A 26,611-nucleotide genomic window follows, 5' to 3' on the forward strand; every position below is an offset into this window, starting at 1 on the left:
GCCAAATTTGACCTCGAGTCACCCAAAACAATTATGCTGGGACCCCAACACCAAATTATACACTTTGTTTTTTAGAGACCTTCAGACATGGCAAAAAGTGTCAATCTGTTTTGTAGTGTTTATATAGCTGCTGTGGAGGATATCATGAAGCCTTGTTCCGATACAACATAAGGGTAAAGTACAACCTTTCCACAGTAAGACATAAGGAAGACGAGAGATTCTCCTGATGTTCGGGCAATTATTTTTAATTCAATAGTCGTCAGTGTTTGTCATTTTCTCAAAGACATAATTGGCATCATTATCAAGACTGTAAAGAAAACACAGAATGACATGGATTCCTGGTAAAAAGGCACCATTATCAAAATAAAGCAGAATATTTGTTTTTGCTCTGGAGTGTTTGAGTGTGACCATTGTTCATGGCTTGGCTTCCTTCATGGCCTCGGCTGGATCTGTTCGAGTGGAAAGTGAAATTGAGTCGGATTTCTCAGACGTCTCAGGTCCTCCTCCACCTGGCGCACAGAAAACAGTCACACAAACCATTTAATAATCTAACCAACAATTCAGCTGATTTTTTAGAAGGCACATTTAACAACTTTAAATGTATTATAACTTGTGTTTAGCCTCACTAGCAGCATTAGGTTTACATGAGTAGTTGAGTTAAATGACCCAATGATTAATGCATGACATTTGAGTTCAGACACATGTGTTGACTACGACTCACTAACTATTCATTCAGGGCCACCATGAGGTCGAACATGTTGTTTGTATAGCATAACTAATTACTTACTATCAGCCTCAGCTGTACTCTGCTTCTGGTGCTTATTTGTAAATGTTGGCATGCTAATACACTGAACTAATATGACTAACATTGTAACCTTTTAATCTGCTAATGATAAGCAAGGGAAACACTGTGGTTGTTAGCCCGTTAGATTGCAAACATAAGCATATTTCTCAAAGCACTTGCCCATTTGTAATTTTGCTCTTTTACTGTTTTAAGTATGACATTGTTAAACTGTAGTTAACATTACATTACATGTCACTTGTTAGACGCTTTTATCCAAAGCGACTTACATACTCAATGCTGTGGGCAATCCCCACAGGAGCAATTTGGGGTAAAGTGTCTTGCCCAGGGACACAACATGCTGACTGCAGTGGGGTTTGAACCTGTGACCCCCTGATCCCAACACCAACGCACTAGTCCACTGCGCCACACGCCTCCCTTAACATGTCAGTGAGGATGACAGTGACTCCTAAGTGTCTGCATCTGTTGGATTATAACAAGTGAACCAATCAACCAACCTCAGCCAGCTCATCCTTCAGTTCATTGTATTTTCCCACGTTGAATTTCTTCCTGCCGGCCCCCTTATAAAAGGAATGCAGGAACTGTCTGTCTTTAACGTCTGGGTATAAATAATCCTGAGGGAAAAAATCAAATTGAATTAAAATCAATATGGAGAGGAAAACACATCTGCACACATACGCATGATTTTGTACAGCAGGTTGGAGTGTCTCAAATAAAAAAGTTTGGTAAAAGGATGAACATATCTGTCAGTGAAATATGAAATCAGAGCCAACAGCTACCAAGCCATTCACTTAAAGCCTGTACAAGGGGAAGCAGCCTGGCTCTGTCCTTAGATATCACAATACACCTAATCAAATCTAGATGTTTTAATCCATACAATAACCAAAATGTAAAAAGGAAATGTGGTTTTATGGTCTACCGTTACGTGCCAAGATACTTCAAGGCATGCCGCAGTGACTTCCTTGAGTAGTGCAGTCAAAGTGAGTTTGACAGACAAGCAGCAGAGACAGGAAATGGCGGTGGACAATTCAACTCACATAAAACAGCAACAATGTCTATTACAGGTTTGTTATCGTCAGACAAAGCCAGGCTGGTGTTTACCAGTCTTTATGCTAGGCTAATCTAAATGCGGCTGGCTGTAGTTAATTTGGTATGTACGGACATAACATTGATACATTGCTATTGTTTGGACACATTTTGAACCTTTCCTTTGCATCAAAACAGAGTTGAAACAGGAAGAGAAAGAGGTGCGTGTCTTTATTCCCTGAGACTTGCCTGTTTGGTCAGGACATAATAGGAGAAGGCTCCGATGCTGGTGGCGTAGGTGATGAAATACGTGACGGGCTCCATGACGTCCCACGAGTAAACCCACCACGTGAGCCAGGCCAGAGCCCCGCCCTGCACCGACAGCAGGGCCAGGCCGGTCCACACCACCCTGGCGCTGTGGAAGTCTGCGGACCGGGACAGCTGAGCTTTCACCTGTCAGCGCCAGGCAGAGACACAAGGAGGAGGTTATCAGCCAACAGAACTAACAGGACAGAGATGGCCTCTGTGCCTTTGCAAAAACAAGGATGTAACAAGGAGACAGAGAGGTGTAATAGACGTTGCAGATGTTGAGACGTATCCACTACCTCCTCCAGGGGGGACAGCTCCTGTTTGAGGACGTCCTGTCTCTCCAGCAGCTGCCTCTCCTTCAGCATGTGGTGTTCAGGCATGTGGAGTGCCGTGTGCAGCAGATGCACAACATGCTTCATGTCATCCATCTCCATGGCTTGCTCACTGGTAGCCACTGCAACACACAGGGTGGATGAGGGTGGGATATTAAGATGAGCCGTGACGGGAGAGAGAACTGCGACTGCTTATCAGCCGGCCACAGTTATCATTGCTAAGCAGAAAACATCTGATAGGACAGAAATGCGTGGTACCCTTTTCAGGAGAGACGACATTATAAACGGCATCATTGATGACGAGCTGGAAGTCCTTATCCAGCAGGGCGTGTATCAGCGTGGTGTTGGTTACGCGCTCTCCATCTGTCAGAAGAGGACAGATGTCCAACTCAGTACTTTATCTCAATCATATAACTTCATATTTTAATAGCACTGCAAAAAAGGCTTCCTGGTAGATGACCAAAATAAGCACAGTAAAGCTGAATAACCATACATCATAAATACACTTCATAAAGAGTGCAAAGACAACTATTCATCATTGCAAAACTGGAGGTGTTGTAAAGGAATGAGACACATGAGGATGATTCCAGTGTTATATAATACCAGATGTGTCCAACTCAAATACAACGTGTCCCATTTCCTTGAATGAAACTTGTCTACTTATCAGCAGCTTCTGAACAATGTGCCAGCTAGTGTTGTTGAACAGAAAAAAAGCAGGTTTTTCCAGTCAGCAGAATATGAGAAGCAGCCCCTCCTTCAAATGCTCTGCAGCAGGAGCGCTGGACTGTTTAGCTGTACAATTAGAAGTTGGCGGGTGATGCTGGCTTTTAGCTCGACAGCCGGTTGGCAAACATTCTCATCTTGCAGCTAAGAGGTATATGTTTCTGAAAACATTTGAGGCGAAAAATAGGCAATGCAGGAACAGAAACTGGATTCATACTTGATCAGTGCTGCCTGTTTGACAGTTTAATCAAAGTCCAAATCTATTTGGAAGCATTGAGGAGGAGCACAGAACATTTTATTTATTTTTTAAACAGATTATCAGCCTGCAATAATGGCAGGATATAATGAGGGTTTTAGAAAACAGGACAAAAAAGTTCTCTTTCTAAAATGTTGTTTTTTTCTTGTGAAAAACTCTTCATGCCTCTAAAAGCGAAAGCACCTCATGCTCATGACCCATGCACATTAAGAAAGTACTATACCAGCTTAGTCATTGTATAGATAATAAGATAATGGGTTGTTAAAATATTGTTTGCAGGCATCGTGCCAAACCACTCAAGGCTGCTCTTCAACTTTCACTTTTAACAAAGAACCTGTCTAACCACATACAAAATGGTCCGACTTGACTGACTGCGAGCTCAACGATGCCATCTGTGTGGTGCGTAGCTAACACTCGTCATGTTGTCCTACCCTTGGACAAAATGGATGCCTTGGCCCCAGGGTCCTCTTTCTGCAGATCTGAGATCAGGTCTCCCACGCTCATCAGCATGGGTCTGAGGAAGAACAGACACATCTCATCTCTGGAGGGCAGTGGCACCTCCAGAACCAATCGGCCATGTTTGTACTTCAAAGACAAGTCTGCAACACAAAGAGGAGAACATCATTTATATTTCTTGTATCCAGATCATCCACACATGTATTTTTCCCAGTAGTAGTGATTGTAAAGACATACACGGAACAGATGTGTGACATATTGCAATGTGTTGTCATGTTGATGTAGTAGCTGTATCTTACCACTAGAGGGAGCGATTGTACTGTAGAAAAACGCGGGGCTATTTCCAAGCAGGGGCGACCTCTGTTGAACCTGACAAAGAAGAAGTAGTAGTAAACAAAAGAATGCAAAAGGACCAAAAGCAGCTTACGTCAGTTTGTTCTCTTTACTCAAAATGAAACCCCTCCCTTCGTGAACTGACAGAGTAAACAGACAAGGAGCATCCTGAAATGAAGGATGTGAAAATAGATCCACATCAAATGAGTTTCCCTGGTCTTGGTTTTCGCTCTAGGTTAAAAAGAATGTCTTCAATAACAATGCTTTTTGAAACACTTGACACTCCCTTTAAATAGTTTCCGATCTAACATCTGGTGATGCCTTTTGTGGATGCCCCAAAGTAATTACATTTAAACCATCAATGCTTAATGAAATGTGTTCATCTCAATGAAAAGTACTTTCAAGAGGGCACTCCGAGAGCACTGCTCATGATTCTAGTCAGCCGGAGTTCTTCTCTGTACTGCACTTAACATTCTTGGCGTGTCATATTGTGTAGTTTACATGCAGTCATATTTTCTATTCAATATTTAAAGCATGTAGTGGAAATGTCTTATGTTGCCTTATATGCTAAAACCAAATGCTTCTAAAAGCATTGTCTAACACTACTGTACCATTTCTTCATATGTGCCGTTTTCTCTGCATCCTCTAAAGAGGGTCATTAATCTCAAGCGCTTCAAGGCCACAGGGCTGAGTTGGCAGACTATGCTGATCCTCCTCTTCACACTAAGTTTGAACTTCCATATGCTGATAGCTTTCGACAGCTACACATAAAACTGTCTGCCCGCCCCATCTTGTATATAAGCTTTGCTATTCTGTGACTCCTGCAGACTATCCTATACTCTGTGAGACCGGTACCTTTGAAGCTTCAAATAAATAACCCACAAGCTGCCTGCTTTCACCACTTTATTATTGATTACTCTCATTGTACATCTTTACAGTATTGACGAGTTTAAAATATCCACAACAAGCCACTGGGACTTGCTACAAATCACATAACTTTACTGTTGATAGTCAGCCTTATATCTCTATAGTTTCGAACCAACCCAAGCAAATGTAGCAAATTAAATCACAATAGCAGCAATAAAGACGACATATGACATATTCTGGTTTAAATGTGTATGTTGTGCTTCTACTGTGACATTTATACTGCTTTAACCCTCCTGTTGTCTGACCGATTTACTACTTCCATCAATCATAACTTTTTTTGTTTTACATTCGATTGCATTAAGGCCACACACACACACACACACACACACACACACACACACACACACACACACACACACACACACACACACACACACACACACACACACAACACACACACACACACACACACACACACACACACACACACACACACACCACACACACACACACACACACACACACACACACACACACACACACACACACACACACACACACACACACACACACACACACACACACACACACACACACACACACACACCACACACACACCACACACACACACACACACACACACACACACACACACACACACACACACACACATCAATTGAAGTCATACTATAGATGTGTGTGTGTCCCCCTTATGTGCCCATCCCCCCACATGGATCACACCTGGCACATGCAATACATTTTCAATGTCTATTCTTTGTATATTTACTGCAGTTTTTCATGTATACTAGACTGATACAATATGTACAGTTTGAAAGGGTGTTGAATGAAATGTGGTGATGATGAATGGTTTCTGTGTTAATGTAATTAACAGGGCCGGTCAGATTTGACCGTGAACTCCAAAGGAAGGGGGGAAACGAAGACAATAGGACGGTTAATGTTCAAAAAGCTCCTTATTTTTCTCAAACTGCCTGTGCTGCAGCACCTCTTTCCACCCTCTGTCTGAAACCACAGCCCAGGGGGGTGCAGGGAACTTTGGGATTTCAGTCTTTGCAGACCATCTACATGCACGAAAACCTATATACACACTACAGGAAAGGGAAACCCCCAAAATGCATAATAGGGCCACTTTAATAGCAGCTATATGATGACATTCAGAATATAATTGATTTATGATATTATATACTTCAGTTTCCTGTAACGCTCTGAATACTGGCTTCTTGGTGTTGCAACACTCCTTTTGAACTTTAAAAACGGATTCCTCCACAGCCTTTCCTGTTCAGAGTCAAAGGGGTCCGACTGATATCTAGGGATGTGGAAGCCACTCTCACCCACCCCTTTGTCCTTTAGCTGGGAGTTTGCTCCATCAATATCACATTAAAGCAACAAGGGAGCCATCCATGTTCATGGGCTGAGAAAAGCAGATGGCCTTGGGATGATGGGAGTTAAGGCGAGATGCTCCCAACACTCCACTGGGTAGGTGATAGCAGGACTTTAACATTAAAAACACTCACATTCAACAATAGGTAACTGTGTACATGAGCAGAGGCTGTGTGTTGTAACATAAACTATGAAGCCAAACACCATTGGTACGCCCAGGAGATGGAACAGAAAGAAACAGCATAATAAAAAGAAGTGTTGACCACGCTGTGAAGGACAACATGATTTTATAAATACTCTCCATTCCCCAAAAGAGCAGAACAAAGTGATCCCAATACGACAACATTGCATCTGTTCAGTTTGTGTGACATGTCCAGCTGCTGTTACACAGCTGAGCGCTCGATCACCAACGCTTCAGCACACCGGCTCCCCGTGGACACTGGGACAAGTATTTTTAGGGGATGTATGTTCATATTTTGACAACAATAAAACATGTCAAGCAAATGGATATCATCACAGAATCGTAAGTGGTATCTAAAATCTCTATAGAGTGCAGTTTATATTAGTATCATGGAAGAAAAACCTTCTTTCTGTGTTTTGATACGGTTCAAATCGATTTAAAAGATGGTTTATGGACAGATTCTGACGGCTACATTGTAAAGGAAATACCTCACTAGCAAAGTCATCCATTACATTGCACACCAATCCATACAGATGAAAAGCATGTCCACATATTGATTTGCAATATTGGCAAACATGTCAGGGACCACCGGGCAGACAATCAACAGACATTAAAAGGGACAGCTGCCACGGTTTAAATGGGAGACATACATCTATGATAGATGACACATTTGATATACTCATTGTCATCATATTGCCTTTTTGTAGAACAGTTCCCATCCCTGAAACCTGAAGAAGTGTAGTTATGCTGTGACCCCTTTTAGTTAACCTATGAGAGCACACACATTAGCAGTATGCTAAACAGCCTGGAGCTGCATCTTATGAGACTCCCCAGCCGCTGCAGCCAGAGCGCCTCATTAAGCTGAGCATGCAGGCGCCGACAGCCAACACACACAGTGGGCACATGAGAAGAACATGCTTATACCATGTCACTCGTCAGAAAACACTTCACATATAAGTAATTTACCAAGGGAGTGAGTTCAGAGACATTTGTGCTCATTGCATCACATTGCTACTGTGAAAACAGCAGATATGGCGCTGAAGCTGGAGTAGTATTCTCTTTGCTCATTGTGTATACATACGTGTGTGTGTGTGTGAGATCAGTGACCAGCGTCAATTCACCGGCTGACTGAGTCCAGGCAGTCTTCGTGCTATGTGCACACATACCAGTGCCATTCTAAATCAGTACAGCGTGGCCAGTGTAGCACATAATGAGACTTGAGAGCTGTGTGATGGATAGTAGTTCATTTCCAAAGTCATGCCGCCGGCCCCCTTATTACTGCCTTAAGCACACTGCATTAGAAACACTGACTGACCTTTTACTCCTCTCCGCCTTTAGGTGGCAGCTGCATTTGATCTACATAAGGCGCATTCACACCGCAGTACTTTTCCCACAAAGGTTCATAAGAACTCTTTAGTTCTCATGAACTAAGTACAGATCGCGTTCACACCGGAATAAATCCCTGGGGGAGGATTAGAGAAGCCCCTCACTGCAGTGCGCAGTACCTCAAGCCCCTCCTTCTCAACCTTTGAGGCACGTGACGAGCTTCACAGTTCTGTTCTGTTAATCATAGCGTCAGAGTATTAACTATTTTAACATATTAATATCAGGGTTGCCAACTTTGGGTACCTGGCACACTCTATTTTGGCCTAGTAGAACAATAAGCAGCAGACTTTTACTTTTTTTATCATTTCTACTGGATCTTAGATCTGCGCATGCGCAATACGGGTCGGCAGTTGCCAGAGAGTATTTTTGTTGGGTAATCTATGGTAGGGCTAATACAGTGCTGGGGTGAAGTCAGTATTTGCAATGTAATTACATACACGCTCCCCCTTGACAGTGAAACGCCACGCGTGAGGTTTAGATTATTTCCGTCTCAATCCAAATTGAACTGTATGAAATAAAAAGGCACATTTGTCTTGTAGTAAATAAAAAGGGCGACCTGGAGCCAATCCTGCAATTTCCCCACAGGTGAAAGAGTTGACATGCTGAAAACCCAACCCCTGCAGGGGGGTCTGGGGGGATTCTCCCCCACGTGATTTTCTGAAATACTAACATAAAATACACATTCTGGTACTCTCTTGAGAAGACAAATAAATACATCTATTACTACACGACATATTTAAACAAATGAATGCCATTTTAGTTTTTTGTTACTTTGTTCTGAAAGCTGAACCTGCTGCTCCTCACAGAGAGAAGAAGCTGTGTTAATTACTTTATATTGTGGATAATGTAAGTAATTCACAGCCTCTTCCCTCCTCTAACCTTATCCATAAGGGTGGATAGCCCCCATTGTTCTGTGTGTCAAAATGAAAGACGGCCCACACACCTATCAATCGTCAAACCGTGGGGTCTTATTTCATTACGTGTTGATTTCTATCAACGCGTAATGTTGAATCGATGTATATAGAGATGTACTACAGCAAAAGTATTCTCCGTCGGGACTTCCTGCAACAACACCACGCCGTTATCTTGATTCTGATTGGCCAGAAGACATTATCAAAGATGTTCTATTGAGAAGACGATCACTACGTGACAAACGTTTTCAAAACCGTTTCTAGTCTTCCGTATTCTTGTTTTTGGCGTGAGAATAGTTTGGGCAGCGTGAGAGCGTGAGATTGAGAGTGAAAGCGTGTGTCACACGCCAGATGCGTGAGAGTTGGCAACCCTGTAATATATATTAATATATATATATATATTATTTCATTTAATTTCAAACCTTTATTTATACAGATAAAATCCCATTGAGATCATTGATCTCTTTTCCAAGGGAGACCTGCTCAAGTAGTTCCACATGAAACATAAAAGCATAAACAGAACAACAAAAGGACATCATACAGCATCATTTACAAAATTATCCACATAAACAGGTACCAATAGCTTCTGATTGACTAGCATCCAACCGAGCTTTAAAAACATTTAGTGGCACCAGATTGTTCAGTTTCCATTTAATTTGCAGACTATTCCAAGACAGAGGAGCTGCGCATCTAAAAGCTGTCTTCCCTAAGACAGTCCTAGCAGTTGGCACATTTAATAAAACCACAGCATTCGATCTCAGGCAGTAGCCACTTACAATTCTCCGTGAGATCAGGGAGCAGATATAAGATGGAAGTTTCCCTAGCATGGCTTTGTATAGAAAAATGTACCAGTGACTGAGCCTCCGTACAGTTAGTGAAAGCAAACCAGCCCTTGCATACAGGGTACAGTGATGGGTTAATGCTTTACAGTTTGTCTCAGTGCACTGTGATACGCAGCATCTAACTTGACCAGGCAATTGGCAGGTGCATTCATATAGACCAGATCCCCATAGTCCAGCACAGGTAAAAAGGTCACAGTGACTAGCCTTTTCCTGGCCTCAAGCGAGAAACAGGACTTGTTTCTGAAAAAGAACCCTAGCCTAACCCTCAGTTTTTTTTAGCAGGTTATTGACATGCAGTTTAAAAGTGAGACAATCATCAAGCCAGATACCAAGGTATTTGTAACAGGCAACAACTTCAAGTTTTGTTCCTTGCGTAGTTACAATATCTAAAACAGGCTCTGGTGTCTTTTTTGCTTTTGAAAAGAGCATTAACTTGGTTTCATCCACATTTAAAAGAAGCTTTAGTTCAGAGAGCCGAGTCTGAATAGTGTTAAAAACAGCCTGTAATTTAACACCAGCCTCCTTAATGGAGGGACCTGCACAATACATTACAGTATCATCCGCATACAAATGTAAAGTAGCTTCATCCACATTATCACCTACGCTGTTAATATATATGGAGAATAAAAGTGGTCCTAAAACAGAACCTTGTGGTACACCATTAGAAATGTTTAACCACTCAGAAGACAGTCCATCAAAATGAACACATTGGGACCTTTCAGAGAGGTAGTTCACAAACCACCCCACTGCAAGGCTGGATATGCCAATACTGAGTAGCCTCTGCTTCAAGATGCGATGATCGACGGTATCAAAAGCTTTGGAAAGGTCAATAAACAGAGCTGCACAACTCTGTTTATTATCTAAAATACTCGTAATGTCATTCACCACTTTCATTGTGGCAGTGATGGTGCTGTGTTTCTTTCTGAAGCCTGACTGATGTTTAGACAGGATGTCATTTGTACATAAAAACTCCTTTACCTGTTCACTCACTAGGCGTTCAAGAACCTTAGCCAGAACTGACAATTTAGAGATTGGCCTATAGTTATTTAAAATAGTTGCCTCCCCTCCTTTCAGTAAAGGCAAGACATAAGCAGACTTCCATACTTTTGGAATTGTATTTGTGCTAAGGGAGAGGTTAAAAAGAGAAGTAAGAGGTGGAGCAATAAAGTCTGCAGCTATCTTTAAAAAGAAAGGTTCTAAGTTGTCCGGGCCAGCCGGTTTCCTAGGATCTAGCTTAGATAAGGCTTCATGAACAACATCAACAGTAAAAGGGGTAAAACTGGGTTTTCCAGATCACATTGTTCAGAGTCACGGACTGTGGTGATCACAGAAGCAGAGTTAGTAACAGAATCAAACAGAGAACCACAGGACACAAAATGCTCATTAAAGCAATTTAGCATAGTAGCCCTGTCCGATATAGAGCCAGATGCTGTGGTAAGGCACGGAGGTAGCTCATTACGGATCTCACCGGTTGATATCGATTTTATTGCTTTCCAAAATTTCCTAGGATTATTTAGGTTTTCTGTGGTAACTGACAAATAGTACTTCGACTTTGCACTTTTTACATTTGAAGTGAAGCTATTCCTTAGCTGCCTAAAACGCAGCCACTCTATCTCTGAGCCTGATTTCCTAGCCTTTGCCCAGGCCTTGTTTCTCTCATGAAGGAGACTAGACAGCTCAGCAGAGAACCAAGGATTGTCTCGTCCCTTTACTCTAAATTTACGCAGGGGTGCATGTCTATCAATGATCTCCATAAAACCAAGATAAAAATAAGACCATGCGGTTTCAACATCAGCACACAGATCGATTTTACCCCAATCAAAATCAAACAGATCATGTACAAAACCCTGCTCCACAAAATGTTTTATGTCTCTCTTAATAATAATGCGAGGTTTAACCTTTTGGACCTTAGTGTCCCTAATTGTGGCTACAACACAGTGATCGCTCAGATCATTTGCAAATACTCCCACAGAAGAATATTTATGGGGAACATTAGTTAAAATGAGATCAATTAGGGATGATTTATTAGGGGACTTAATATTTGGGCGAGTAGGACTGTCCACAATCTGAGTAACATTCAATGAGATACAAAGGTTTTTAAAATCCTCTGACACTGCAGTTAACCAGACCCAGTTAAAATCTCCATATATATAAAATGATACCAATGATGATGGCGAGTGATCCGTCGCCATGGCAACGGCATTTAAAAATGTAAAACTCAAATTAAACACATTAACAGCCTTCAAAGCATATTTTAATGTCTATTTGCATGTTAATTGCATAAATTATTTCAGTTATGACTTCAAGAAAGGGCCTTCATTTGTTTTTTAACTTTCATTTTATTTTACGTGCCTCAAAGGTTGAGAAGGAGGGGCCGTTAGTCACGTGCCTCAAAGGTTGAGAAGGAGAGGCCGTTAGTCACGTGCCTCAAAGGTTGAGAAGGAGGGACCGTTAGTCACGTGCCTCAAAGGTTGAGAAGGAGGGACCGTTAGTCACGTGCCTCAAAGGTTGAGAAGAAGGGACCGTTAGTCACGTGCCTCAAAGGTTGCGAAGGAGGGGCCGTTAGTCACGTGCCTCAAAGGTTGAGAAGGAGGGGCTTGAGGTACTGCGCACTGCAGTGAAGGGTACTACGAGAATTAGGCAAATGAAGCCGCTGACGTCACTTCTTCTTCTGCTTTGGGTTTACTGGCAGGCCGCAAAGCACTTCACGGCGTATACTGCCACCCAAAGTCCCCGGAGTTGGGGACTGGCTGAAGCCTTCCGAGTAAATCGCCAGAACCCCCTCATCTCCACCGCTCCCATGTTTTATTTTGTGTTGCCATAAATTAGTCTCTCTGCGTTTCTGCGCTGGGCTAATGCTAATAATGCTAATGCGAGGATAATAAAATGGCGGCTTCACAAAACTTTTTGGAAGTTTTACGGGGCGTGGTTTGCAATCCGCCCAGCCAATCAGACATAGCAACCTTTTTCTCCCACGAAAGTCCCTGCTCTCTAGAAGGGACGGAAAAGGGGGTGAAAAGGTTCTCATGAACTAATTTTAGTTCCAGCTCTTTTTGGCGTGAACGCAACATTTCGGAACTATATCGGAACTAAAGTGGGAAAAGTACTGCGGTGTGAACGCGCCTATAGCACTACAATAACGTCAAAGAACAATTTGGCAATGATATATTTATAGCAAACACAATCGAACACATCCAAGGGTCTTGTGATGGATGAGCCTTACAGTTCAGTTTTAGTAACAGACTATAGAAAAGCATGCCGAGCCACCTGGCCTTGTTACACTCGGTGATAGATGATGGACACATAAGGAGCAAAAGCAACAATGCTTTAATGAGCCTTGTGGGGAAAATCTTATGCTGTTATAAATGCATAGAACTCACTGGCACACAACAACAGAGATAATCTTGTACTATAAAGTGTCAACACAGCAGTGCTTTCAGATTAATGCTAACATTAGCATACTAAAATGATAACAACCGTCTACGTACTGACATTTGCTTCGTAGCAATAAAACACAAAGTACGGCTGTGTTTTTACATAAATCAAAGAACTGTACACAAAGTTTTGACCGAGCAGAGAATTCAGAGTAATCACATTTCATGGCAGTACATGAAATAACAGGCGGGGGAGAAATCTGATACAATACCAACAATGTGGAACTTAATGGTGGAGCTAGAGGAAAGTCAGGTAATCACAAAAGTCATGTGGCTAAATCCTGAGGGGACCGTCAATGTCTGAACAAAGAAGAATGATGGCCCTCCATTCAACCCTTAATGAAATAGTTAAAGGTCCCATGTCATGCTTTTCTGGTTATTACCCGTCCCCTTGTGTGTTATGAAGGTTTTTCTGCATGTAAACGGTCTGCAAAGTCACAAACCCTCAAAGTACACCCTGTAGCGAAGAAAACTCTAACACAGAAAAGACCTGTCTGTGCTGCCCCAGAACGCCTCGTTGGGGATTTCTCTTTTTCTTCCTGGGCACAGTGACGTGTCCATAGAGAGGCGAAGTCCCTCCCCTTCCGGGGGAGCTCCATGGGACTTTATTTCGGAAAAATCATGTATTGAAGTCAATGGAGAGAGAAAGATTATCTTTTGATCCCGTTTGAATTGTGCAACGAATTACACATATGATGTTTGTCAATTTAAAAGATAATTTTGCAAGTCAAACATTTTTAAATGTGTCGTAAAACTGTGAAGTAACACATTTTTTTGTGTGAAGCGCTCAATTAACTACATCTCCCGTCTCGCAGGACACACCAAGACGGTCGTCACGTTGGCACATTTCACCTCTTTCTTTCAGAATGAAGTGAAAAGTATTAAAAGAGGTGAAAATCACTACAAGTCTGGCCATGTTGAGAGCTGTATGTATACACAAAAGGGGAGTTAGTCGGTTCCATAAGAGCCAGCATGCGGGACCGGGACTCTGGGATTTGTAGTCTTTCTAGTTGCGTATTTTTCATAGTCTTATATTTCAACCGTTTTAAGACAAACTGTGACTTTTTTGACATGGAAATGATTTAAGACTGACAAACATCATATGTGTAATTCATGGCACAATTCAAACGGGATCGAAAGATACGTTTTCTCTCTCCATTGACTTCAATACATAATTTTTCAGAAATAAGGTAGTAGAAGTAGATGGGCGTGACTTCGCCACTCTATACCCAAATGGACCCATTGGTCCAAATGGACCAATCCGCGGAGCCGTTACATTTGGACCAATGCAGAGATGCTGTATGAGAAACCAATGTGAGTTTGGAACATAGCACAATATACAGGTTTCATACACTTTTTCACCAATGATTTTCAATGACTTTTCCATGACTTCTCAATGACCTTTACCTCATTTTCCATGACCAAAAAAAATTACCACTAAAAATGGTTTATTTTAACATGGAACAGGAAAATAAGGTCTGCATATGAAACATGTTGTGCCTATCTAAAACAAATCAAATAGTAGGCTTACTAGCTTCTACACGCTGAAGCAACTGTAGTCAGGGATGCAAACTCATCAGGTATGAAAAAGGTGACAAGGATCCGAGCCCCCGACCCTTGGGAATATCGGCTTTAAAATGAGGAATAACAGGATGTTAGCCGTCAGAACAACTAAAGCAGCAGGTAATAATAACAGAAACGCCAAAGAGTCACATCTAATAGAAATATATAAAAGCATTTATTTGAATTGTGTAGCAGTCAGTTTATAATTCTGGCAGCACTGTTGAGCATTTTGAAAATGTATTTTCATGCCTCTGTGCAAGGCTTAGTCTTTCTATCTGTATAGCCACTGGTGTAAAGTAACTAAGTTCATAAACTCAACAAGAACTATACGTGGGTACAATTTTGAGATACTTGTACTTTATTTAAGTATTTCAATGTTTTGCTACTTTGTACTTCTACTCCTCTACAGTTCAGAGGTACATGGTGTACTTTTGCTCCACTACATGTATTTAATACCTTTAGTTACTTTACAGATGTGGATGAATGATGTGAAATATAATCAAGTGTTGAATCAGACTTTAGTTCCACCTGGAGTAAATCCACAAGCTACCCTGCAGTCTACAAAGTCATTCAAACTAGCTGCACCTTTACCAGCTTTGAGAACACTTTCATGATCAATCATTATAAAAAATATCATATATATTATTCTGAAATGGACCAATCTGCACGACTACTTTTACTGTCGCTACTTTCACTATATTTTGATGAGAATACTTTTATACTTTTACTTGAGGAACATTTTGAATGCAGGACTTTTACTGTGATAGAGTATTCCTACACTCTAGTACTTCTACTTTTATTAAGTACAAGATCTGAGTATTTCTACTAAAGTACAAGACCTGAGTACTTCTACTTTTACTCAAGTAGAAGATCTGAGTACTATACTTTTATTAAGTACACGATCTGAGTACTTCTACTTTTACTCTAGCACAATATCTATACTTATACCACCTCTGTTTATAGCCTATGAAAAAAACTATTAGAAAACGAAGGCTAAAGCTAACGTTAGCAGATAGTGACAATGTATGCTAGCTAGCTAGCTCAACGATTCCTTAAATAATATTGCGACAGAAAGACTTTTCAGTTCACATCACGCTCTGCCGCTCTGCTCTGAACACCTGAACGGCCCGTTCTAACAGCTGTTCACCAGCGGCTCAGTCCGTGCCACAGTGACTCCGCACAGTTAACGAACGCACCGTAGATAATGTAGCTGACCCTCATCCCGGAGCAGCAGAGTTCAGCCGACAGGCAGGAAGACTCGCGCACACGGCTCGCGCTTCATATATTAAAAAATAACACCATGCGCGTCATGATGGCACATAACAACTCGCGACCGCAGATTATTTCGGCGATTAGATAAACAGTAAATTATATTTGACGCAACTTTAGTTACATTTCCATGACTTTTCCAAAACTTTGGGAAAAATATTGTTTTCCATAACTTTTCCAGGGCCTGGAATTTGCATTTTGAATTTCCATGACTTTTCCAGGTTTTCAATGACCGTACGAACCCTGAATATAAATCTATTCTAGTAGACCTCAACAATGGAATTATGATCAGTAGAAATGGCCATGACATGGGACCTTTAAGTTTTAAACCGAGAGTCCTGTAAAATTAAAAGAAAAATATACATATTCATACGATGCTACATTACTTGCATAACCAATTTAGGAAGTGCCCAAGATTTAGTTTATGTTGCGATAAAATTGTTAGAGATAACAGTAGTATTGACATGATTACACAACTTACGTGTGAAGATAAATGATGGTCATGCATCTTCTTGCATACCGACTAGGCAATCATCTTTACCTAAGAAGTGAGGTAGACAGAGACTATAAGCCGTGCATACAAATGCAAGACAGTTCAGCGGGTGTGTGCAGGTCTACCATTTACCAGAGTAGATTAGAAATGTCCAACTGCAGTGCTTCATATGATCTATGGTTTCATTTAGGCTACTCCCATGCAGGGGCAGACACACCCATAAACCTTCAGCACCTAACAAAGGGCCGCAGGTCAAAGACTGTGCTGCCTCAACAAGAACAAGCCCTCGCACAGCCAACAGTAACACAGGCTTCACGCTCTGATGCTCTGTCACAAGACAAAAACACACGAGGAATAACCTCACCACCAGATATATCAATATTCACAATGCAGACTGCTTCTTATTTATTATCTTTCAAACATTCAGAGACAATTTAGAGCTGCAGGGAACCGCGCTGCACACCTGCTCATCATCGCAGAAAATGATTTGCTCCAACTGTTCTTTCTGAAAACAACCATCCGTAAGTATATTTACCCCTTAAGCTGTATGTTTCTTATTTATGCCATACCTACAGGGAGAGAGGGGGGAGGGAATTAGCAATATGATGACAAACTGCCATCCCCCTCCTCTGCAGCGAGGCAGGCCAGGGCTTCTCGCTCGAGCAATAATTAGTCATCATGACGACAAGCAGATCATTTTCACTGCAGTCTCCAAGCAGGGCCCTCTATTATGAATTGTGTCAAGTTTAAATATAATAATTAGGGCTGTTAATATTCATGAGAATATTTGTCATTGTTCAAATGATAATAAACATCAGCATAAAGCATATTTGTGCACTCATATGTTGATAAGAGTATTAAAAACTTGAAAAATATTCCTCTAAGGTACATTTAGAACAGATAAAAAATGTGCGATTAATTTGCAATTAATCGCGATTAACTATTTTAATCGCGATTAAATATTTTAATCGACTGACAGCCCTAATAATAATAATCACTTTTTTTGGATGGCACTTATCTAAACAAGCTGTAGATAATATATGGGCTACAAACAAATTGATTATGGCGGTTGTATTGGAATTATAGTGCACATGACCTTTTGAAGGTTAAGTGCAGCGTATGAGAACAGCCAAGATAATAATGTAATGACTAACATTATCTTGCATGCATGCCTTGAAGCAGGAAGCAAAGGAAATTGAGCAGGGTGATAAAGGACCGAAATGTAAGGCTGCGATGAAAAACGAAGGCTGCCAAGAAGAGAAAATGGAATTCTTTCCCGTTGCCGTCATAGGAGCACCGAGCACTGTACCATGAAAACCATTTGAATGGAAGCATTTGTCTTCTGCTTCCCAGTTAATGATGCAGTCGAGATGGGACACAAAGAGGAACTGCGGTGCGATGGAGGTGACTGCTGTATAAAGGCATGAAGGTAGTGGAAACACAAGGTCGGTCTGCAACGCGTTTTTCATACAAATCGGATAAATGAAATGTTTGGTAGGGAAAAAAATACTAAAAAGGGTAAAAAAAACTGCGGAAACTAAGAAATACGGTATTACTTTTAATTGAATGTTGATTAAATGCGAGGACTTCATTTATTTCGTGTTGGGAATGTTTGGCCAAGAAGGCCCAAAAAAGTTTCTGATAGTTTTTCAAATATTTATTCTTCCACGATGAGAGGGTAGTTGAACTAACTTCTCATCTGTGTCTCACTGCAAACAGGATGGGTGGTGCAGGATGATAAGCAGGGGCAAGTCTTTATTTAGTCATAAGCAACTCATGAGAGGAGGATTCTCTCTTACAGTGGGCGACTACTGAGCCCAAGTCCTCTCTGCTTAAATCAGCTGACAGTTCTTCAACCTGCAGTAAAGCTCCACACATAATTCAAACTTGAACTTCGGTGAATCATTTGTCCCCTTTGGTCAGACCTACTGTCGGTGAGGGTCACGCAAGGACAAGAAGTGCACTGCATGAATAACTAGCTTGTGGGATTAGAAACAAAGTTCAACTTATTTAAAGAGGCCCTATTCTGCTCATTTCAGGTTTCATCATTTGTATTTTGCGTCTCTACTGTGACATGTTTACATGCTTTACTCTTAAAAACCTGCTTTATTTTTCTCATACTGCCTGTGCTGCAGCACCTCTTTTCACCCTGTGTCTGAAACCAGAGCCTATCTGCTCTGATTGGTTAGCTGGCCGGCTCTGAGATACTCCCTGTGGAGCTTTGGGATTTTTTTGGACCATTCACAAAAACCATATAACACACTAGAGGAAAGGGAAAACCCCAGCAATCCCAAAAGGGCCTCTTTGAAGACACAATAGGCAGAGTCAAAGGAGTTGGAAATAAGTGAATATGTTGTCATGTAATATAGCACATTACAACTTAACAGGTTTGATATGGGATTTTTATAATTAAGACCTCCAGTGACATCTTTGTCAGCATGTGTTGATGGCAAGACAGACAATACAATTAGGTCAAGAATGTATGTTTTATTTTTTATTTGACCCACTATGCTGACACTGCATTTCATCTATGCGCATTTCTAAAAGGAATCAATAACGCCTTGGCTCAAGCGTGCCTCCGCTCTGCCAGAGGTGACTGATATTGCAGATGAGATACACATGCAAAGATGTTAACTGTTGCATTCTTATTTTCATATAAATTATGGATTTGACTCATTTTGCCCAGGCTCAAACAGCCAGCATCTGTTTGAGTTTAGCAAAAGAGTGAAAACTAAGACTCCATTTTCGCCCGGTATTACCTTATGCTCTTTACCTAGATCCCACTCCACAGAAGGACAGATGCACTGAAGCTATCCAACTGTTACAAATGTCAATGTGCAATTTGCTAATTGAGGAGAGTTAAGACAACATGTAGCAGGTCGGGGAAGGAATGCTGCAGTATTGACCATTTTGTCATTTTACAGATGAGAGGGGTTTGTGTAGCTTTTTGCAAATCCTGCTTGAAACGGGAGGAAGAATGTGTGGCTTGTATATAAATTGCATTTATACCTGCCTTGAATCTGATTACACTGCGAGCCAGACAACCTCCAGATGTGTTCTGAATGCACTCCAGTCACAGGGGCTTCAGCTGCCTCTACATCTGGCCTACATTTCCCCTCACACAAATTCAATTTTTTACTTCATCTTTACTGATGGTACAGAAGCAGAAAACATATGTCATGCAACAAAAGTGAAGAGCTGGAATCATGTGTAAATAGAGGTGTGGTTTTGTATTTAGTTGGCGTTGTACGGGTTCCCGTGACAAAAAGGTAATTAAGTAAAGTGAATACAATCAGATCAGGCGGATGTAAAAACCATGCATTAGGCTATACACTAACTACTCTAAGGACCCATTACTTAACTTCAGTATCACTAACTTAAAGGCTGACTAGTGTTTTGCATGGTGACAGGTATTCTCAATTAGCCACTTGATAGCGACTTTATTTTTATAACGGGTCAAATCACACGTATATAAGGTAATTTTACGCATTTGTACAAAACATTAAAATCTCCTCATCTTGTCAGTTGAACTTGTTTCAGGGATCTAATCAAATACACACCGACTTCCAGACAAGGGAAGTGGAAGGTGAAAAATGCTAACTCACGTCTGGGTTTTAGGACTCATTAATGCTTCACTGTGTGGGGTCAAAAACATGAATTCTCCCACTACAGCTGTGATGAGGAGTTCTTCCATACCAAGCAGCAGCAGTGGTCCCACGACCCAGAGCTTGTTATCTACAGAATAAAAACCAAGTCTGACAGACTCCCCACGGGCGATGTCACATGCTTCATTCCTATTCTATTCCTGTGGATACGCTGCCCTCATAAAGTATGGTCTCTGTGGCGTGGCCAGACTTGATGCTGAGAGACTGGCAGTCATGCTCGCTGGAATGAAACCACTTCTATCTTGCATTATAATGCCGGGGCCACACAATAAAAAGGGGCAAGATGGCAAATTGTCAGACAAAACTGTCACTGACAAAGTGATGCTTGTTCCAGCTATCTTGACTTTTTGGGGTTACGGTTTCTCTGGAATAGTCATTTGTCTCCATTTCAGGCATATGTTTTCTTAGTATTTCAGCACTCAAACTATGAAGTATCGGCTATGACAACAACATAGTTTTTGCCTCCTGATTTGATATTGTTGTCTCTGGAAACCTTGCTTGTACATGATTTGTTGTCACAATGGGCAGCGTTGTTTTTCCATGCTAAAAGGAACAGAGTTATATTTTTGGAAATAGCTGGTATGCAATGACACCACAGTCAAATGAGTGATCCATATTAGGGCTGCACGATTTTGGGAAAAAATGTAATTGCGATTTTTCTGACAAATATTGCGATTTCGATTCGAATTGCGATATTTGTTTTTAAGCGACCCAATGGAAGTTTATTGTGAAATGCGGCCATAACTCCGGCTAGGAAGGTCGTATCAACATACTCCTGTCTCTAGCACCCCCGCAGCCCGAGCTACGAGTGAAAGAACTAAACTTACATGAAACTTCCGTTGGGTTGCTTTAAAGAGCTGCAACAAGAGGAGACTGCGTTGTTCCATTAAGGAAGAGTTCATTCAGCCAATCTTCTTTTTCTTTTAAAGCTGCACATCAGTGGAACTCAATCCCAGTAAAGATTAGAGAACTAAACACCTGCAGTTTATTTAAATCTAACTTAAAAACATGGTTAGTGGAAAGTCAGCTCTGTCAACACTGACACAATCTGTACATGACAACGCTCTGTTTATATGCCTTGACCTGTATCTGTCTGCTTTGTGAATATGTATTTTAGTTTAGTTTTTATGTATATGCTTGTATTTTTTAGTACAGACGAAAAATAGCCTGTTGGCTAACTCTGGCGCATTTACAGAAATGTCAATTAATGTGCACTGTCCCTGTCAAATAAATATATTGGAAAAAAAAAGGAAAAAAAAAAGGTGAAGCTTCAGTTAAAGATTCACCCTGTAATAGATGTAGAACATGTGATGGAGCATCACTAACCTGACTCAGATGGTTTGTTTCACCAAACTATCTAGAAAAGCTCCACTGGAAGCCATTTGGAAAAGGCAGGCACTTTCAAAAGCACTTGGCAGGTGATTGGATCAATCTGTCTATCACCTTCTATCATGGGCCACTTCTGATTGATTAGCAAAGGATGGTACATGTGGAGCACAGCACTTCTGATTGGTGTGGATGACTGACACACAAGAAGAAGAAAAAAAAAATTGTAAAAAAAAAAAAATGTAAAAAAAAAAAAGTTAAAAAAAATCGCAGGCTTTGCGATTTGATAATCGCATCATCTCGAATCGCGATTTCGATTTAAAATCGATTAATCGTTCAGCCCTAATCCATATCAATCATCTCTGGGCATCAGGTAGAAAGGTACAGTATGTTTAACCTGCTAAGCTGCAGCTAGTCCATCTCTGTCAAACATGGAATAGATGTGCCTTTCAAGTTTCAACACATCCACAGCTGTATGTTTTACTTGTTGTGTGTTGTAACAGTGAGTAGTTGTCAGGAACACATCCAGGAGTCACAGGGGTATTCTTCACTTCCGATTTATGACAAGAATTTGAATACCATACGTCAGTCATTGTGCATAGCAATTTGCAGAAAGGTCGGAACATTAAAAAGGCTCCAATTGGGGGATATAGGTTAGATACACAGGAAACACAGTTTGTATACAAGAAAGCTTTAGACATGCTGACAGGCATCTTTTTTCACTTATGAAGAAGCTATGCTAATAGTGTTCCCCCTCCTTACCCTTGTTAGCTTCCTTAATCTTTTCTTACTGGATGCTCAAAAGTGGTATTGATCCTCGCTTCATATAAAAAAAAGCAAACTAGTGTGTTTTCAACAATTCTGAGCGTTCCTAGTACACGTTCCTGTAACTACCGACAACGACGGGCTGCTTCAATACAAAATCAGTTACACGTATCTGCACTGAGTGTTTGGCAAGTCTATTACGTTTCTCTCATCACTCCGGCGCTGCTTCGTTCAAGCTCATTACACCTGTAGCATAACAATGGTGTGAATAAAAAAAGAAGTGGGTTCTCTGAGATCTCCATCACTCACTGATATACAAGACAAATTCCCTGAGGCTTCTCTCCTGAAAGTGAGAGTGTTTGCCTTGACAATATTTTCAAAGTGGTAATCTTGTGCTGAGAGCATCGCAAAGATGACAGCAGATGTTGGCAGAGGTTTCACCTTCTGTAGATGATGTTTTATTTAACAATCCTTTACAATAATGTGACATTGCACTTTCTCTGACTACCTACAAAAGCTGCTGTGAGAGTAGTGACAATGTATGCTCAATTTTGAACTTGGGACTACTCACACTGACTCTAGTTGTTTTCTGTTACACGATGCTATAGAAGCAGGGAAATAGCATCTGTTCAATTTATATTTGAGGAAATCCATTTTCAGTTGCTTATCCACTGCCTCCGAAGTGATCCCTGTTATTTCCCAGGCTAACGCGGCTTCCTAGATTATCTCATATAAAACTGACAGCTTGCTCTCTGGTTCCAAAAACTGGTGTTGTATGCAGCAGCGTTTATCTGTCTTTTCAAAGGCTCTCTTAAAACAAGGAGTTGGACCAGCCTATTCAAAACAGGCTGTGGTTCAGCCACTCCTTTAAAAACACACTCCTGACCTAAGACTGTTTTTACAATATCTAGATCCGGGGTGTTTTTCAATGTCGAGGTAGGTAATGTCCTTGGTAGGACATGTTTCACCGAGTCAGGTCCTTCAGAAGCGAGGCAAAAGTCTCTCGGAAAACGAAGAATGGTGGAACAGGCTAACAGGTGTGCGTCATATGCGAGGCCCCGCCTTAAATGGAGCGAGATTTCCGCCAAAGATTTTGGAAATTGGTCCGTGCGCAAAGCATTGTGGGGATTTTAAGACCGCAAAGGATACACATGTGCAGCCTCGAAATGTCCCGCAACGAAGGACGCCGGCCTCGGTAGAATGCCCAGCATCCTGGACATTAGAACAGTCCTTCGGCGAGACACGATGACGTAGTATCCTTGAAATAGTGGCTCTGGAGCAGCCTTCTTCGACATTGAGAAACACCCCCGGTTTATATATATTTTTAAAAATAAACCCGTGTAAGGACATTATTCGAGTCCCCCGAATTGTGTCAAGCGTTGAAGCAAAGTTTTGTAGAAACCAAACACTGGAATCACAAGTTACGTGTCAGTGACTTAATGCCATTGGGGCCATGACCAGTTTTTCCCATTGACTTACATTAAGAAAGAAACTTCTGTAAATCAGCATGTAATTTCTATTCTGTTCTGTTAAATCAACAATCCAGTACCAACACTTTATTGAGACTAAGTATCACAAGTTGTAAAATGCACTAAATGCCAAATTCAAGAATTTTTCTCTCCATTCATTAGATCGAGCCAAGAAACAGATGTTAAGGAGTAGCATGGAGGCGGGGCTAAAGGAAATTGAAAGTGTGCTTGTTGTCTATAGGCCCAATAGTAAAGAAGACCCTCAGAGAATCCGGATCATTTTGTACTTGAGAGTCGAGCAACTTTAGCTTCATGTGCCAACTTCCATAGGAATAAACAGGGCAGCGCTTTCAACTCTGTATCCAGTACTCCTTTTAATTAATCCATCAGATTATACAGCACTGAATAAACCCTTTTGATAGTCCACCTGTCTATTCAATAGAAAACAGGCTGCTGCACACTCTGTAAATTATGGGGTGCATCGTGGTGGCCTCTGGGTTAAAGACATTGACCCTTGTTGCATATATTTAAGCTTGCTAAATGCACTGCTTCCGCTATAAATAAAGTCAAAGATGGGAATAGTACAACATAAAAGCAGTGACCTGAACATAACCATATGTGGTTGAAAAAGATGACCTATTTGGACCATACAGTACAGACCAATGAATAAGATACGATAGGATAAGATATTTTGAAATAAGGGCTGTGTTAAGTGCCGTAAAGGTCCAAATGGGGTTTGCTGGTCAGTGTGTAGCTGCAACAACACTTGACAAAAGGAGAACTGACACTGGGATTTTAAATATGAGTCGGTCTAAAAATAGAGCTCATCTTAGTCATTCTTGAATGCAGAGTGACTCATGACAGTTTGCCCATCTAACAGAAATAATCCCCCATCCCCCAAACTGTAAGTCAATATTCACTCCGTGTCGAGGCTGGCGTTTAGCACTACAGTGTGTCCTGGTCTTCTTGCACTTGCAAAGACTCTGCCGCCTGCTTGGGATCAGTCTGCTCACGATTTAGCTGACCTCTACAATTTCTGGCACAGGATGATAAATGGGTTATAAAATAAAGGTTTAAATGTCCAATTTAACAGTTCATTAATAAAATGAGTAGAACCACACTACAAAAAAACTCCTGGAGATGCCATCAGGGGTTTTACTTCATGCCGCACTACACACATTATATTGATTTGTGAGGTCATTTACCCAGCATCGTTTGCTATGGCTAGGACATGGTGCTGTGTGTTGATACAAGCTGATGATGCACATTTCCAGCTCATGATACAATGCAATATGGACCTTTACGCTGTAGGCTGCAAAGTATAGAAATGGCAGAGATGTCTCTTGGGATTGTCTATAGAAAAGCAAGTCTATACTTAAAGATAGAGCTATATTTAGCAACCTAATCATGGTGTCGTTGTCCATGAATGGCTTCCATGGAGGAGTAATCGAATGAACACTGCCTGTGATAAAATAATGTATAGTAATAATCGGTCCACCATACCTTTCAAGGCTGATTAGCTTGATCAGTCACTTTTCAAACCACAGTAGAGCTAGGTAATGAAGGCTTCTTGAATAATGTATGGGTCAACCCTTAATCAAAATTACATCACATAGAAATAGAGAGCACAGTGACACACAGTTGTTGCCTTTCTCCACTGAGTATTAGAGGGACTTGTGAACAATGTATCACATTCAAGCAAGACAATTAAAAACAAATGTTTTCTGTTAAGTTTTCATCTGATTTTAGAGATGAATCAAATTAATCTTTTTTAAGACAGTGCCCTCACATTACTGAAGTTAGCTATTCAATCCCCAGTGTACCAAAGTACATTGTTGTGCTCAGAAAGCCAGTTAGTCAACCCCAAACACTGTTTAGTTAACTAGTTAGTTATACGTTGGTGTAACATAAGCAAGACGAATTAGAGTGAGTAATTAACAAAAATATGAATTTACCTTGTGAAGAAATGTAACAGGACGCGTAGTTTTGACACTGCAGTGAAGAGGCTGAATACTTCTCAAAAGTCTCGCCGTAACTTTGCCGACCATCCGAACCGACGCCATCGTTAACCCGTGTTTAGGAGCTTTTTTCGGGCATACCGTGTGGAGAGACTTCCACAAAATGAGCCTCGGAGACCGGAGTTCCGGTTGGAAACGGGCTTGTGTTTTTGCTGTAAATAAAAATAGCTACGGGACAGAGGGAGGAACAGCCCCGCCTGTGCTGCATACCATTTCCTCCTCCTCCTCCTGACTACAAGCACGGTCACCGTCCTTGCCAAACTCTTCTTCCCTTTTCCCTTCTTTTCTGTTTAGCATGAAGCAGCCAGCAGGGAGCAGCTGAACGTGATGTGCTGTCCCAACCATGGATGACCAATACAACCTATCCAAGTATAGAGTGCGCATGTACAGAGGGTTATACAAAAACGGAGGCTGGAGGACCCTCAGAGGTCTTCATGTTACACATTTCACCAGGAAGAGAAGGTCATTACACGTTTAAGAATAGGACACACAGGCAATCAAATACAAAATTGGCAGGCACCCCACAGACTAATAAACCGGAAACTGTCTAACATGTCTGGATAAACTGCCACACATATGATGACAATAGATTAGTTTCAGGGTTAGTTAATGAAAACCTCAGTCTAACCTTGGGAAATCTGCAAGGAAGACCATAAGACAATGTATTCACCCTTCTTAAGAGCAAGAACCATAATTATATAGATAATTAAGTGTATTTTTAATATTTGTTCCCCTGCCAAGGTACTGCTCTACACTCCAGTCCAATAGGTGGCAGTAATGCACCTAT

The 26,611-nt window shown here is 41.2% G+C and overlaps 1 protein-coding gene across 1 annotated transcript; it reads right to left on the bottom strand.

The window, feature by feature from the left end:
• Window positions 1-224: 224 nt before the first annotated feature.
• LOC117449377 (calcium uniporter protein, mitochondrial-like) lies at window positions 225-26,181 on the bottom strand. Its single transcript, XM_034087036.2, has 8 exons — window positions 25,762-26,181; window positions 4,204-4,273; window positions 3,880-4,047; window positions 2,728-2,832; window positions 2,434-2,591; window positions 2,078-2,281; window positions 1,300-1,416; window positions 225-509 (listed from the first exon to the last, which is right to left on the bottom strand). The coding sequence occupies exons 1-8, from the start codon at window positions 25,867-25,869 to the stop codon at window positions 432-434; spliced, it is 1,008 nt and encodes a 335-aa protein (XP_033942927.1). The 5' UTR covers window positions 25,870-26,181; the 3' UTR covers window positions 225-431.
• Window positions 26,182-26,611: the final 430 nt, after the last annotated feature.

The sequence above is a fragment of the Pseudochaenichthys georgianus genome, chromosome 1, assembly GCF_902827115.2.
Source record: "Pseudochaenichthys georgianus chromosome 1, fPseGeo1.2, whole genome shotgun sequence".
NCBI lineage: Eukaryota > Metazoa > Chordata > Actinopteri > Perciformes > Channichthyidae > Pseudochaenichthys > Pseudochaenichthys georgianus.